A 13,540-nucleotide genomic window follows, 5' to 3' on the forward strand; every position below is an offset into this window, starting at 1 on the left:
TCATTTTTCCCGATAAATTATAGGTTTGAATATTTAAAACTCACATTTGTCTCACAGTAACAGAAAGAACATGGACTATCAGTGAGCAAAGAGGTTCTAGAAAGCAAATCGATTTGTTCCTTAATACATGCAGCGGTGGTACTACAGTTAATTCTAATTTACACAAATTCTTCTGGAAATGAGTAATTTATGGTATACATTACACTGACTTAAGAATCCAATTTTAGCCAATCAATATTCAATGCAGCCAAAAATACCTGTATTTGTGGAACATAAAATATCTAAAGTGTTTATAAATGACTATTCAACATTTTATACAAACCTAAAAATTTCATTTAACTCACACACACACAAAAGCATAGTCAAAGTATGTGAAACAAAGAATTGAAGTCCTGCTGTTACATTCTGGCATCTAAAATACAGAAGAGAACATTTCAGACTCTTCAAAACATATGCTATTATCCCATCTCAAACTTCAGCTTTAAAAAGTTATTTTAAACCAGGTAGTGGTGGCGCACACATTTAATCCCAGCACTCAGGAGGCAGAGATGGAGAGGTCTCTGAGTTCAAGGCCAGCCTGGTCTACGGAGTGAGTTCAGGACAGCCAGGGCACCACAGAGAAACCCTGTCTCGGGGCTGGGGGGGAGAAAGACAGGGAGGGAGGGAGAAAGACAGACAGGGGGGAGGGGTTGCCTTTCATTTTTGTGACAGTCACCACAACAGACTGAGGAAGGAACAACACGGGAGTGAGCGGCACAGGCGCAGCAAACGCCATGCGGGAAAAATGGCAATAACGTGAACATTTGTATTTAAGTAAATTTATAAACTGAGAAAAATCCAGCAATTCTTCAAAATTCACAAACAATCAGATACAGCCAAGGAGAGCAGCCATCTGAGAGCTTATGACCTTTTGTTTAAGAAAAACAACAGTCAAGAGACCCCACAGTGATTGTTCTGAAGCTACTACACTGTGTGACAGGGCACAGTCTCGGTCAGACTATAACATGAGAACAGGCTGTCAGAAATCTGCAGTGTGTCACTAAGTTCTCTTCATGACCTAACTGTGAAAAGAGTTAGAGACAGGCTAATGAGAAAAAATTCCCGAAAACGTGCCTGACAGATCATCTTATAAGAATGCCTACACTGCTGAAGAAAAAGATAATGAATCTGTTCTCATCAGAAGCAGAAACAAGGACTGTGAGATAGTCCTACACGCATGTGAACACAATCAGAAACACAAACACATGCAAGCATACATGCACAAATGTATGCGCTCATTCAACAAATGTAATATATAACTAGAATTAAAAAGTATAGAATAAGAGTTGGGTACTGAGGCCCATGCCTTTAATTCCAGCAGAGGCAGAGGCAAGCCAGGCCTACCTAGTAAGTTCTAGGACAACTAGGCTACACAGTTCTATATATGGGGGAGAGAAGAAGAAGTTAAAGTAAGACAGGTGTGGTGGCACAAAACATAATCTGAGCCTTTGGGAGGTAGAGACAAGACAATTGAGAGTTCAAGGCTAGCCTGGGCTACAGCAGACCCTGTCTTAAACACAACAAGTTCTACAAAAGATCCCAAAAGCCCTTTAAAAGTGAGTGTTCCCATAAACTACGGAAGTGAAGACTGCAAATAAAAGTGATACAAAGAAACGAGATCAGTATTTTGAAATTGGTGGTACATACTAACTACACATACAAAAAAAACCCACAAAATTTAGCGCACACACATTCACAAAAATGAATGCGTCTGAATTTGACTTATCTAACAGAGGCTGGTGGAAACTGAATGTGTCAGCATATACCAAGTTCCTGTGGCCAACTACCCATCCTTGGTGGAGGGAACGGAGGTGCAGACAGAAACGCCCAAGACTGAGGGTGAGACACGACTCTACAAAGAGAAGGAGAATCCAGCTGCGCATGTACGTTCCTGTTGTAGAACAGCGTCTTGGAGCAGTGGATCTGAGGCCAAAGTGCTCACCAATCCACAAGCTTGACTCGGCTGCCACCCCGAGAGTGGCTGCTGCCAAGTCATTTCCACTGTCACTGGGAGAAGGGCTAAGGCTCACACGGAACATGCTTTTCCACGTTTCTCTAGGGGACCCAGACAGGAGTATGTGAAAGAGCAGGGTGACTGGCCAGCCACACAACACCCAGGAAGATTGAACTGGATTAAATGCTTCTTTCTTTCAGGCGTCTCCACCACAGTCACTGAGGACAGTTTCACAACCAACCACCTACCAGGCTTCCATCGGGACCAACAGCAACTCCAAAGAGTGTGTGAATGAGGTTAAGGCTGCTGAAACACGATGTGCTATCCCAACGCAACATCGCCACCTGCCTGATAGAGCAGCCAAGTACACTCGCTTTTTAGAAAAAAGGACCCAAGGAGGCCAGAGACCATCCAGTTCTACTTCCGGATTGGTGAACTTGAAGGAGAAAACCAAATGGGATTGAAGGTTCAAAGAGGAATGGGTGATCGCAGGGTCCCAGCATCCTACGTTATCCTCCTGCTATATAAAACCCTGCCTTGGGTTCAGGAGCCCCTTGACGCACTGACCGCCTCTCCAGTGCTCATGGATGGCTTTGTTGAGATAAACATGCTGTGTCCCCTCAGTCAGGAGAGCTGTTTAACCCCAGGAAGTCAGGAAGATTGATGTAAACAGCAACCAGCACAGAGGATAAAGGAAGCCCATCATGCCTGTTTTACTCTGAAAGATGAACAGTGTCTGAGGGCTAAGCATGCCCACTCATTTATGTATTGTCTACAAATACTCCTGATTAACACAGTGGATGAGAGAGTCTAGGAGCAAGGCTATAAGCAGAAATGCCCATTGTGTTCAATAAACTGAATCTATATACAAAATTAAGAAGGGAGACAACACGGATGAGGAATACCCACAGTGACGACAGAGACAGCATTGGTGAGATGCGCCTGCAAGTCAAGGGATGCTGGCAGGCACCAGGAGCTCCACCCAAACGTGCAGTGTGCCACCTTGATCATATCTCAAATTTGAATTTTTGGGAAAGGCAATTTGCAAGGTATGAACAGGTAGCAAACATCTTGTAATCAAAAAACACCAGAGGTGAGGGCAAGGGGATCTAGAGCTTGTAGTCACCTCACAAACATCAAAATGGTTTCAAGGACTGAGGGTCAGCAGGTCAAAGCACAACCCTGATGGAGAAACACAAATTGAAGGAGAAAACTCACTCTGATTGTCCAAGAAAACACACAGACACACGCGCAATGATTTGGTGAAGAATGTTAGTTGAGCACAAGCACTCATTACTCACTGCTTCCTGTCTGTGGACAAGGACAGGCTGCTTCCATCTCCCGAGCCCACACCTTTCTCAGCACGATGGACTGCATACCCCAGAGCTGGAAGCCAAAACAAAGCCTCCCTTCCTCAGGCTGCTTTTGTCAGGGCTACACACAAAGTAACCACTACACTGGTCAACTAGACTAGCCGATTCTTCTTAAATTGAGTTGTGGATCCAAGACAGCTTCTTTCTCTCTCTCTCTCTCTCTCTCTCTCTCTCTCTCTCTCTCTCTCTCTCTCTCTTAATGGTTTCTTTCAAAGGGCGAAATGTTTCACTTTGATGGGCCAAAGTTTATAAATTGCATACTTTAATGGATTTTGCTATTAGTGTCTTATTTTTAAAAATCTGTGCCAAACCTAAGGAACATTAGTTTCTTCAGTATCATTTAAAACGCTTTATGGTTATTGGTCCACACTTGCCCATCATTCCTCTGAGAGAGTTGACTTAGTCAACGAGCACCTGTGTGTAAAGCCTATAACTCAACAATCACTAATTCTTTGGCTAGAAGGTTTTGTTTTGTACTGAGACAGGGTCTCATTGTGTACCACCGGTGAACCCAGAATTCACTATAAAGACCAGGCAGGCCTTGAACCTGCAGTAATCCTCCTGCCTCTCCCTCCTGAGTGCTGAGATTTTAGTCAGGCACTATACGGCACTTGATTCACATAAATTCAGTAAATCTTGCTATCGGGTAGATGACAAACATTTCTACATTGTAAAGTATATAAAGTCTTAAAACTAGCTGATAAATGCTACAGGAGAAGAATCTCACTAACATTTTGATAGAAGTTACAAACAAACTTGGGAGAAATTGACATTGCAAAGCTAACTATCCTCCAGGAAGAGAAAGCAGTTGAACTTTACATAGCCAGGCCTTTCTTTACGCTCAGCAATGCTTTCTAGTAGATTTTAAGGCAGAGACTGAATAATTTGCCTAGGATGGCCTTGATCTTAGGACCTTCCTGTTTTGCCCTCCTAGGTCAATGGAATTCAAGACCTATGTCACTAGACTTAATTTTTATGAATTAACCTTTACCTTTCAATGTTGTTAAAACAATTTACTATGTGCATTTTTAAAAGAGTAATTTGTATTTTTTTGCAAAGACCAATCCTGTCTTCCTTGAATACAGCTTTTTCCTTCCCCACTGATGGACGCTCCTTCCACATTCTCAAAGGTCCTGGTCCTCGCTGACCTCTACCGTTTTCCTTCCTTCTTGTTCTCAGTCCTCAGAATCTATGACCTCAGTCTTCCAGAGCTGAAACTATCTCGCTAACTCAGGGAGACATCAAGCACAATGGGAGTTCCTCCTCCCTGTCCTCAGTAAGACCTAAGGAAATAAGAAAAGACCCCTACTTTTCTAGATAATCAACCTGAGGTTTAAGGAAAGTAACCTGTTTATCTCATTCAAGTACACCAGAAGGTGGAGAAGCAGGAAAGCAAAAAGATGGCTCTGACAAATGTGTTTTCAGAGACAAGGAAGGCACGGAAGCCAAGCACAGGCGACGGTCTAGACCTCTGAGAATATAAGAGGCCCTGGGAACTCCACACTTCGATAGTTTGTGAGCTGTATCTTAATAAAATTGAGTTTTGAGGGCTAGGTTGAAGAAAATGGCATAACCAACCATGTGTTCCACAAATCACAGAAAAAAGGGCATGTCTGTATCAGTATAAGCATAAGTACACAGTATTTGGAATATATAGACACTAAAAATTAATTTTTATCCCAAATGATAGTCTTAACTTAAATATAAATAAATATATATTATAACAATATAAATAATTAGATTCATTTCCACTTCAGAACTAAAAAAGGGATTCATTATACTACTTTGCAAGTCTGTGGAAACATTAATATTTACATGTTTCAAAAATGAAATTGCTATTTATCCAATGGACTACGGAAAGGAAGGCAGTGGGCACCGTGAGGCACGGCAGAGTCTGATAACAAGGGATCTGTGCAGACAGCTTGAGTAGCCACACTGGAGTCTATCAGCGAGGGATCTAGCAGTGAGGTTCATACTGCTGCTGGAGCAAGGACATTCTTCTCACGGCATGTGTGCTTCAGGAGGAAAATTACTGTCAGATGCAGAGGATATCCCCAGTCACAGACCACAAAACAACTTAATTCAACGTAATTAGATCCATAGACTTTATTTTCTTCCCTTGCCTGATTAAAGTGCCCTTGGAGTTCTTGGAAGAATTCAGAATAATATGATTTTTCAAGTATTCAAAGATGTCCAGATAAATCATGTGCCAAACAGATTTCATGATTGGTATTAAATTTTATCAGTTCAAAACAATTTTCGGCAGGACCTTATAATGATTAATTTTATGGTTACCAACTTGAGTCCTTCTATCTTTATGCTTGCTTTTAGAAATGTAGGTACTGGAGCAACATTGTTGCAGACAGTTCTATTCCATTTGCCTGCCTGACAAATGGGTATACAGTTGGCAACACAGAACCTTTACCACAAAACCATGCTGGCACTGTCCTGCGGTTCAGTGCCACAAGGAACCTTACACAAGACTGCTATTCCTCACTGAACTTCCAGGTAAGCTAAAAACAAATAGCACTGATAAAAACCAGGCATCAAACAGGGGCCAAGTGCTCAAAACATTCAAACTCTTAATGGTTTTGCTGAGGCTTGGGGATGCCTATAAGACAAATACATTTTTAAAAGAGAATAAGGAAATGAACTGTGTTTAGAGAGATGAAATCTGCACATAAGAAAACTATCTAACATAATACTGCTGCATAAAACACAACGCAAAGGCCGGGCAAAAAGCAGTCAGTTCTACATCAAAGAATGCTCAAAACGTGATCGAGATATTTCAAGACATTTCTGAGCTCTATCTGAGGCCATGTTAATGGGTGCCAGCTTGCCAAATCTGGACCACTCTGAATGCCAAAATAATTATTGAACAAATACATGCCTTTTGAAGAATAAAGAAAACCATAAAGATATACTGGTATCCTGATCAAATTATTAGCAAAGCTCCATCTTTGTATTTCCATCAGGCAAGGGCAGGAGGAAGGAGGCTTCCAAAGAATGTGGTGAGCTTACCTCAAAAGCACAACCCAAGTTACCAATGAAAGCTACACTCTACCTCACAGAATAAAATGAGAACGCCAACACCTCTATGACAACTGAGGAAGATTCTAGAGAAAAAATGGGATGCAGCATTTAATGTGCTTAAATCATAAACAGCCAAAAAATAATGAGCTGTTCCAGAAAGAACTAGACTAAAAACATGGCCATTCCTTTTCCCAGGGTAAAGCCTTGTTCCAGTTGTTGGAACAACTAATGACAGTAAGCTGGGGGTTGACAGGGACAAGAGCAGAGTTTTTTACTTGGTATTTTAAGGGCTTCTTATGGCTATGCAAGAAAATGTTCTCGTTTGAGTGAATATGTGTTCACTATGGGTTCCGGGCCATGCTGTCTTCCACGGCTGGACTGGGCTGCAGTTCTGAGGCAGAGTGCTGGCCAGGCAAAGAGGTCCTGAGTTTGCCCAATGGGCCAGTTCAAAATAAAAAATTAATTAAAAACCTAAGAAAAATGTGTCTGGCTTTGTGAAGAACCTAAAATAAACAAGAGTCAATAAGGTACAACATATTTTAAAAATAAATCATCCTATTTACTGAGACAGACAAGTACTATAAAGTTAAAATAGTTTGCCATAATAAAAAAATAAGCTTAGTTGTGTCTCCCAAATTCCACATACAGAGTCTCACAAGCTGTCTCAAACATCATTATGTAACCCCAGCTGGTTCCTTTTGCCTTCACCTCTCCAGCGTGAGAACACAGATACTGTTACCATATCTAGTAACAAATCCAATTAGAAATGCCGCAATGTAGCAATGTGTGGTGGTGTGCTGGGAGGAGCAGAGCCACGAGCTCTGTGAAAACAAATCACCAATGCTGATTTTAGGCTAGTAAGAAAAATAAAATAGACACTGTGTGCACTGTGATGTTAGAATAGAATGCTGAGTGGAGGAAAAGGGGACAACAAGGAAGAAGGGAGAAGGGAGGAAGAAGGAGAAAAAGAACAAATGAAGACCATGATGATGACGACAACGATGAAAACTAAATAGATGCAAGGCTCCATATCTAGCACATAATAAAATAACCAATAAATCCTATAAAGGAAAGTATTGTGAAAATTCACGCTTGCATAGCCGTATGCATAAATGTTAAGGCTGGTAGACAACTGTAATCCAAACGCTAAGGAGATGGAAGTAAGAGGACCAGGTGAACTCAAAACCACCCTGGGCAACAAGAGACCCTGTCTCAAAATATATTTAAACAAACAAACAAACAAACAAACAAAATGGCCAGGTGGTGATGGCACACGCCTTTAATCCCAGCACTTGGGAGGCAGAGGTAGGCAGATCTCTGTGAGTTTGAGGCCAGCCTGAACTTACAGAGCAAGTTCCAGGACAGGTTCCAAAGCTTAAAATAATCAAACAAACAAATAAAACCTGTCTAGAAAAAGGAGGGAGGGAGGGAGGGAAACCAAGCAAAAAAACTTCCTATTTACAGTATGGTCAACTGACATAAACAAAACAAAACAAAGGCTAGCAGAAGGTCCTCGAAATAGAGACCAACTGAAAGCAGGGTTTCATTTGTAGCAACAAAGAGTGTTAAAATGCAAGAAGGACAAAATGTCTACTCAATTGTCAATGCTTTTCTTTTTAAATCTAGGCTTTTCTTTTTTTTTAAAAAAAAAAAGTGATTTGTGTATACTTTTTAATTATGAGTGCTCTGTCTGCATGTATGCCTGTAGGCCAGAAGAGGCCATTAGATGCCATTAAAGACGATTGTAAGCCACCATGTGGTTGCTGGGAATTGAACTCAGGACCTCTGGAAGAACAGTCAGTGCTCTTAACCACTGAGTCATCACTCCAGCCCAGTCAATACTTTTTAAAAGAAAGATAATTTTGCTATTTATTAGTATGTATGTGTGTGAATATCACATGTGTACAAATGCCCATAGAAACTTGAAGAGAACAATGGTTCTCCTAGATTTTCTGGGGTTGTGGCTGAAGGAGGCCTGATGCAGCAGGATGAGAGCTGCCTGATGATGCAGGAAGTGTGAGCTGCCTGATGATGCAGGAGGTGTGGGCTTCCTGATGATGCAGGAGGTGTGAGCTGCCTGATGATGCAGGAGGTGTGAGCTTCCTGATGATGCAAGAGGTGTGAGCTACCTGATGCATGTTCTAGGATCTGATCCTGGATCCTCTGGAAGAACAGCAAATGACCTCAACTCCTAAGCCATTTCTCTAGTACTCACCAACATTCTTAACAAGGTGGGTACTTTCTTAGGTATGTATTAGGACAAAATGAGGTATTTTATTAGAACTCACTCTAGAACAGAGAATATTGTTTTCTCATAAATACTAATCTCCAAATTGATATGACTCTCCAATTATCTTGAATGCCATATTACACGGAGAAATCACTTCAGGAAGAATACACAACTTACTTTGGCTTCGGTCTCTCCCCTGTGAAGAGTATAGAGATGATGGACAGCACTTTGGGATGATGACCAGGGATGAGTCAGAATTTGGAAGACATGAAAGTCATGGCCAAGAGTGTCTGTTGTGACTAAAAGCATTCCTGGAAGATAAAAAGCAAAGGATAAAAATAACAATGATTATGTATGTGGTTAAGATACTTACAGAACAACACGTAATATTAAGTATTATGAAAAAAGAAAAGGAAATAAGGTTATGAAATAAAAGACTTAAAATAAAGCACGTTGTTTCTATGAACGTCACACCAATACCAACAGAGTGCAACCACTAAGGAATAGGATGTCTTTATGTGAGCAGAGGAAAAAAGCTTACATACAGAACGTACAGTGTTCACAGCGATTGTCAGAACATGTATGAGGGTTGGGAAGAAGGCTGTTTTGCCTGAATCCCTGGAACTCAAGTAAAATTGCCTGGTCTGGTGGTACAGCACTGAAGACATGGAAACAGAGAATCCCTGGAACTGGTCGGTCTAGCCTAAGTGATGAGCTTCAGGCCAACAAGAGACCCTGTCTCAAAGGAGGTGGACAATATCCCCAAGTACAGTAGCCGATGTTGTCTTCCTGTCTTCCATAAGCATGGACGCATGCACTCAGACACACAATTTAAAAAAGGAACAACTGACGTGAAACGGGGTGCCACCACGGAGCTTACTTACCCACCCCATCAAGTTCCAACATACACTGATCAAATTCCTAGGATCCTCATGGAATGTACTCATTTAAAATTAATCTTTGCTCAGTTAGATTGATACACATTTCTCCTCCCAGCTAGGGGAGAGATGCGCCCAAGAGATCAAGACCAGCCTGGACAACAACTGAGATCCTGTACCCAAACTAAACGACTAACTAAACCTTAGAGTAGGCAGAAAGGATTATCAGGTCAAGGCTCTTGCTGCCAAACCTGGTAACTCCAATTTGAACCAGGGACCCACAAGGTAGGAGAGACCCAACTCCCACAAATTGTTCTCTGATCTCTACAAACAAATGCACACACACTCACCTGCATTCTCTCTCTCTCTCACACAAACACACACACACACACACACAAGTGTAATTTTAAAAATCAATAATGTAAAAATGATTTCTACCCAGATATGATATTTGTTGAAATAACACATTTTATCCATTTTCCACAGCCAAAGGAACAACATACAAAATGTTACTGTTTAGTAAACACGTTTCTTGTGTGTTTGGAGATTTAAACTATATCTACAGAAGTTACTGCTTCAAACATATAAGGCTTTGGTTAAATCTCCAACATGAAAAAAAATAGATTAGTAATCAAGGCTACTGTCCCCACAGAGGTGAATGACTTTCTAAAAGTAAACTTACCTTAAGTGAACACAGAACATCTGGCAGAGAAAGGCTGGGTGGTTAGACACAGGCATATACTGTATGATTAAACCAGGATCCACCCCTGATCTTTCGGCATTTCCTCGTGGTGAAGATTCACATATACTTCCTGAACATGCAGCATGGTACTGGCATCTGCAGTTACACTACGGTCACAGCACACCGGACCTCCCTGTGCTGACAATCACTGCACAGGGGTCTGTAGGTTTCAGATGTGTGACCTGGGAGCTTCCGTGCCTGGCTACTTCAAATATCAAGATGTTGTTCTTCTTTCTGAATAATATTCCTTCATGTATAGAGGTCCTATCTTAATTGATACTTGAACCTGAAATCTGATCTTCCTGCCTGGGAGTAAAGAATAAACCTATCGCACGCTGCTTTTTCAGATTACAAACCAATGACTTGAATTATTTCATTTACTCCATTCTAACTTAGTACATTTATCAGTGGGGTTAATGAATTAATCTGCTTGTCTTTACTTCTTTCCCAATGTTTGGCTTTATGTATGTACACATACATACTTCTTTTTTTCTATTTTGAGTTCCGTACTACTACTATTAGGGTTTCTCTGTTGTCTTGGCTATCCTAGACCAGGCAGTCCACAAACTCAGAGATTAATCTGCCTCTGCCTATCCAAAGCACAAATTATTTCGGGTAAGGGCACGGGAGTGCTGGGATTAAAGGAGCACACCAACACAGCCCAGCTCTTTAGAATGATTTTGTGAATTGCTAGAAATGATGGCGAGCAGTTCCCAGCTCCCACAAACTGTGCAGTTGAGTTTCCCATATTTGAGGAAATCGCAGAGGCCGGCAGACCTATGGTACAATAGAAGAAAACCACTCTCGTGATCATGCTATCTCTCTACCAGGAAGTTAGAAAGCTTTCTTTTAAATTATTTAGCCGCTGGCTTTAAGTTATGGTTCAGAGGGCCCTTGGGATATAACTGACTGTTCCGGAGCATGTCCTGCATGCACCAGGCTTCCAGCGGCTGTCCCTTTGCATGTCTGTGTCAAGGGTTTTACTGCCTTATAGAGATGAAAGGGCATGAGTGGGCAGCACACGTGGTCAGGGCCTCACCGACACCAGAGGATACTGTCCATCTGAGTGTGCAGTTTACTTGGTTAAATGTAGCTCTCGGTGACGCCCTGAGTCTCAGATGCCATTTTTCTGGGCTACAAACATTTTAGAAAGTTATTTAATAAGGGGTAATAACTGGTTAATACACATATTAGCTTCTCTCCCACCAAGCACCCAGTGATGGCAGGAGGTCACTGACACACTCCCCACTCCTTCCTTCCTGTGACTCAAGCTATGTGTGTCCATGCTTAGTCACAACCACGTGTTCTATCGAAGGCATGCTTTTCCCACTCCTGCTTTTGGCTCCGTTACAGTAAGTTTTAGTAAGCATAACTCAACGGCTATCGTCCGATCCTATCTTTCCACCAAAAAAAAAAAAAAAAAAGATTTGGGCACTTGAAAAACAAAGAAACATCACAGTAATGGAAGAAAAAAGAGGACCTTATTATTTATACTAAATATACACTCACACACCACAGATGAGCATCAATACACCTTCTTCCAAACAGCATTCTACTCAAAAGGAGCATTTAAATGGAAAGCTAACCAAGTCAAGGCCACTACTGTCTACACGTGCGTGGCAATCACACGAGTATTTCTCAACATTGGTCTGTCTAGCTGTTCCTGTGTCAACCATTCCAAGCTATAGGGCAACAGTATTTAACATATGTGTCAAGACCTGTAAATGCATATATGTGCCTATCTCAGATGCTATCCGCTCCCATTTCTCCAAGAAACTTTGGCTTCACAACCCATAAATGAGCTTCCATGAATCACAAAACTTTTCAACTATAAAAGCGTAAGAAGGCAGCGAGGAAAGGAAGAGCTGGTGTAGGTCTGCAGAGTCAGGTGCTTTCTTTAATTCACCATTTGCGCTTTCACATACATTCTGCAAAGAAAACAGCAAGCTCCTCTCTTCTAGAAAACAAGTTTAAAAGCACATATACATAAAAGGAAAAGTCATGCAGAGTAGACTGTGGCTTCGGAACTATTTATGCGGCATCAGAAGACTAAACCAGACGCTGGCCTGGCCATAAACTAAACCCACGCCCCAAACGAGGTGCCAAGCCACAAAAAGCATTTGCGTCATCTGGGAATACAAGGAAAAGACGGGCTTCTAATTATAGGGCCTGGAAGCGGAAGCCCAGAGTGATTAGCTGTTTAGGCGCTGCTGTGTGTTTATCTGGAAGCTTCCTCTCCCTCACTCTCAGCCTCAAGTTTGATAGATGAGCTTTAGTGTTGGAGGTGGGGATGGAGCTGCTGATGGTACACGGTGTTCTCCAGAATCTGAGGTAGCTGCAGAATGAACATTAAGGCTGTTGTGGCTTCATCAGAACATAAGTCTTTTCAACTGGGCGTCAGCTGGTTAGACCAAAGAGTGAAATTAAAGACTAGCAAAACAGTACTGAGCAGAGGCTATAAAATCTTGGAAACACGATTTTTCTTTTTTCACATATCCTATTTATAACACCTATCTAATTGCGTGGTTCTTTATCATGTACATGCACGGAAATCGAAAGACAAATTACGAGTTACTCACACTCTCTTCCAAAAAGAGCCACAGCACAGACAGCAGGGTCAGAAAGAAGTCTTTGCGGAAGTCATACTGTAGCGCTCATTTAAAAAGTCTATATTTTATTTTTAATTCTTACAAGATGTTATTTCTGATCAATACTTGCATAATTGCAAACTTACAATGGTATACAGTCAAATTTGGAAAAAACAAAAGCAAAGAAATACAATCTCAGTATTGATAGAAATCTTTAACCAGCTCAGACTCCATAAAACTTTTACTAACATGGTGGGTATTAAAGTCGACTAATTGAACACAGGCACATAACAACAAGGCTCTCAAAGCTCAAGGGCCCATGTACACAGCAGCCATTTTTCTCAGGGTGCTCTCCCTATGTAGCCTTGGCTGTTGTGAACCTTGCTCTGTAGACCACAGAGACCCACCTGCCTCTGCCTCCCCAAAGATGCGATTAAAGGCCTGCACCACTACCAGTCACTACCGGACAGCATCCAGTTCTAAACTAACCCATACTCGCGATTTCTCTCCGAGTCATATTTTTTCCTGGTTAGTTTGGCTTGCTTGCTTGCTTGCTTTATTTATTTATTTATTTATTCATTTATTCATTCATTCATTCATTCACTGGTGGGGGGGTGCCTCACACTGTGCAAGCTCTCTGCAATGGGCCTGAAGCATCAGTTTCTTCGATAAGTATAGAAGCATGTTCCGTAGGCTTTTTAAA

The 13,540-nt window shown here is 41.5% G+C and overlaps 1 protein-coding gene across 8 annotated transcripts in view; it reads right to left on the reverse strand.

Annotated features, from left to right (window-relative positions):
- Positions 1–13,540, reverse strand: part of Bcas3 (BCAS3 microtubule associated cell migration factor) — a 480,559-nt gene that overhangs the window by 326,554 nt on the left and 140,465 nt on the right. For all 8 annotated transcript variants that reach the window (XM_050119602.1, XM_050119598.1, XM_050119604.1 and 5 more), the window contains exon 14: positions 8,807–8,940. In XM_050119602.1, the coding sequence (XP_049975559.1) occupies positions 8,807–8,940 (134 nt within the window). The remainder of the gene's footprint in view (positions 1–8,806; positions 8,941–13,540) is intronic.

The sequence above is a fragment of the Alexandromys fortis genome, unplaced genomic scaffold, assembly GCF_014885135.2.
Source record: "Alexandromys fortis isolate MF-2015 unplaced genomic scaffold, M_Fortis_MF-2015_v1.1 scaffold_173, whole genome shotgun sequence".
Lineage (NCBI taxonomy): Eukaryota > Metazoa > Chordata > Mammalia > Rodentia > Cricetidae > Alexandromys > Alexandromys fortis.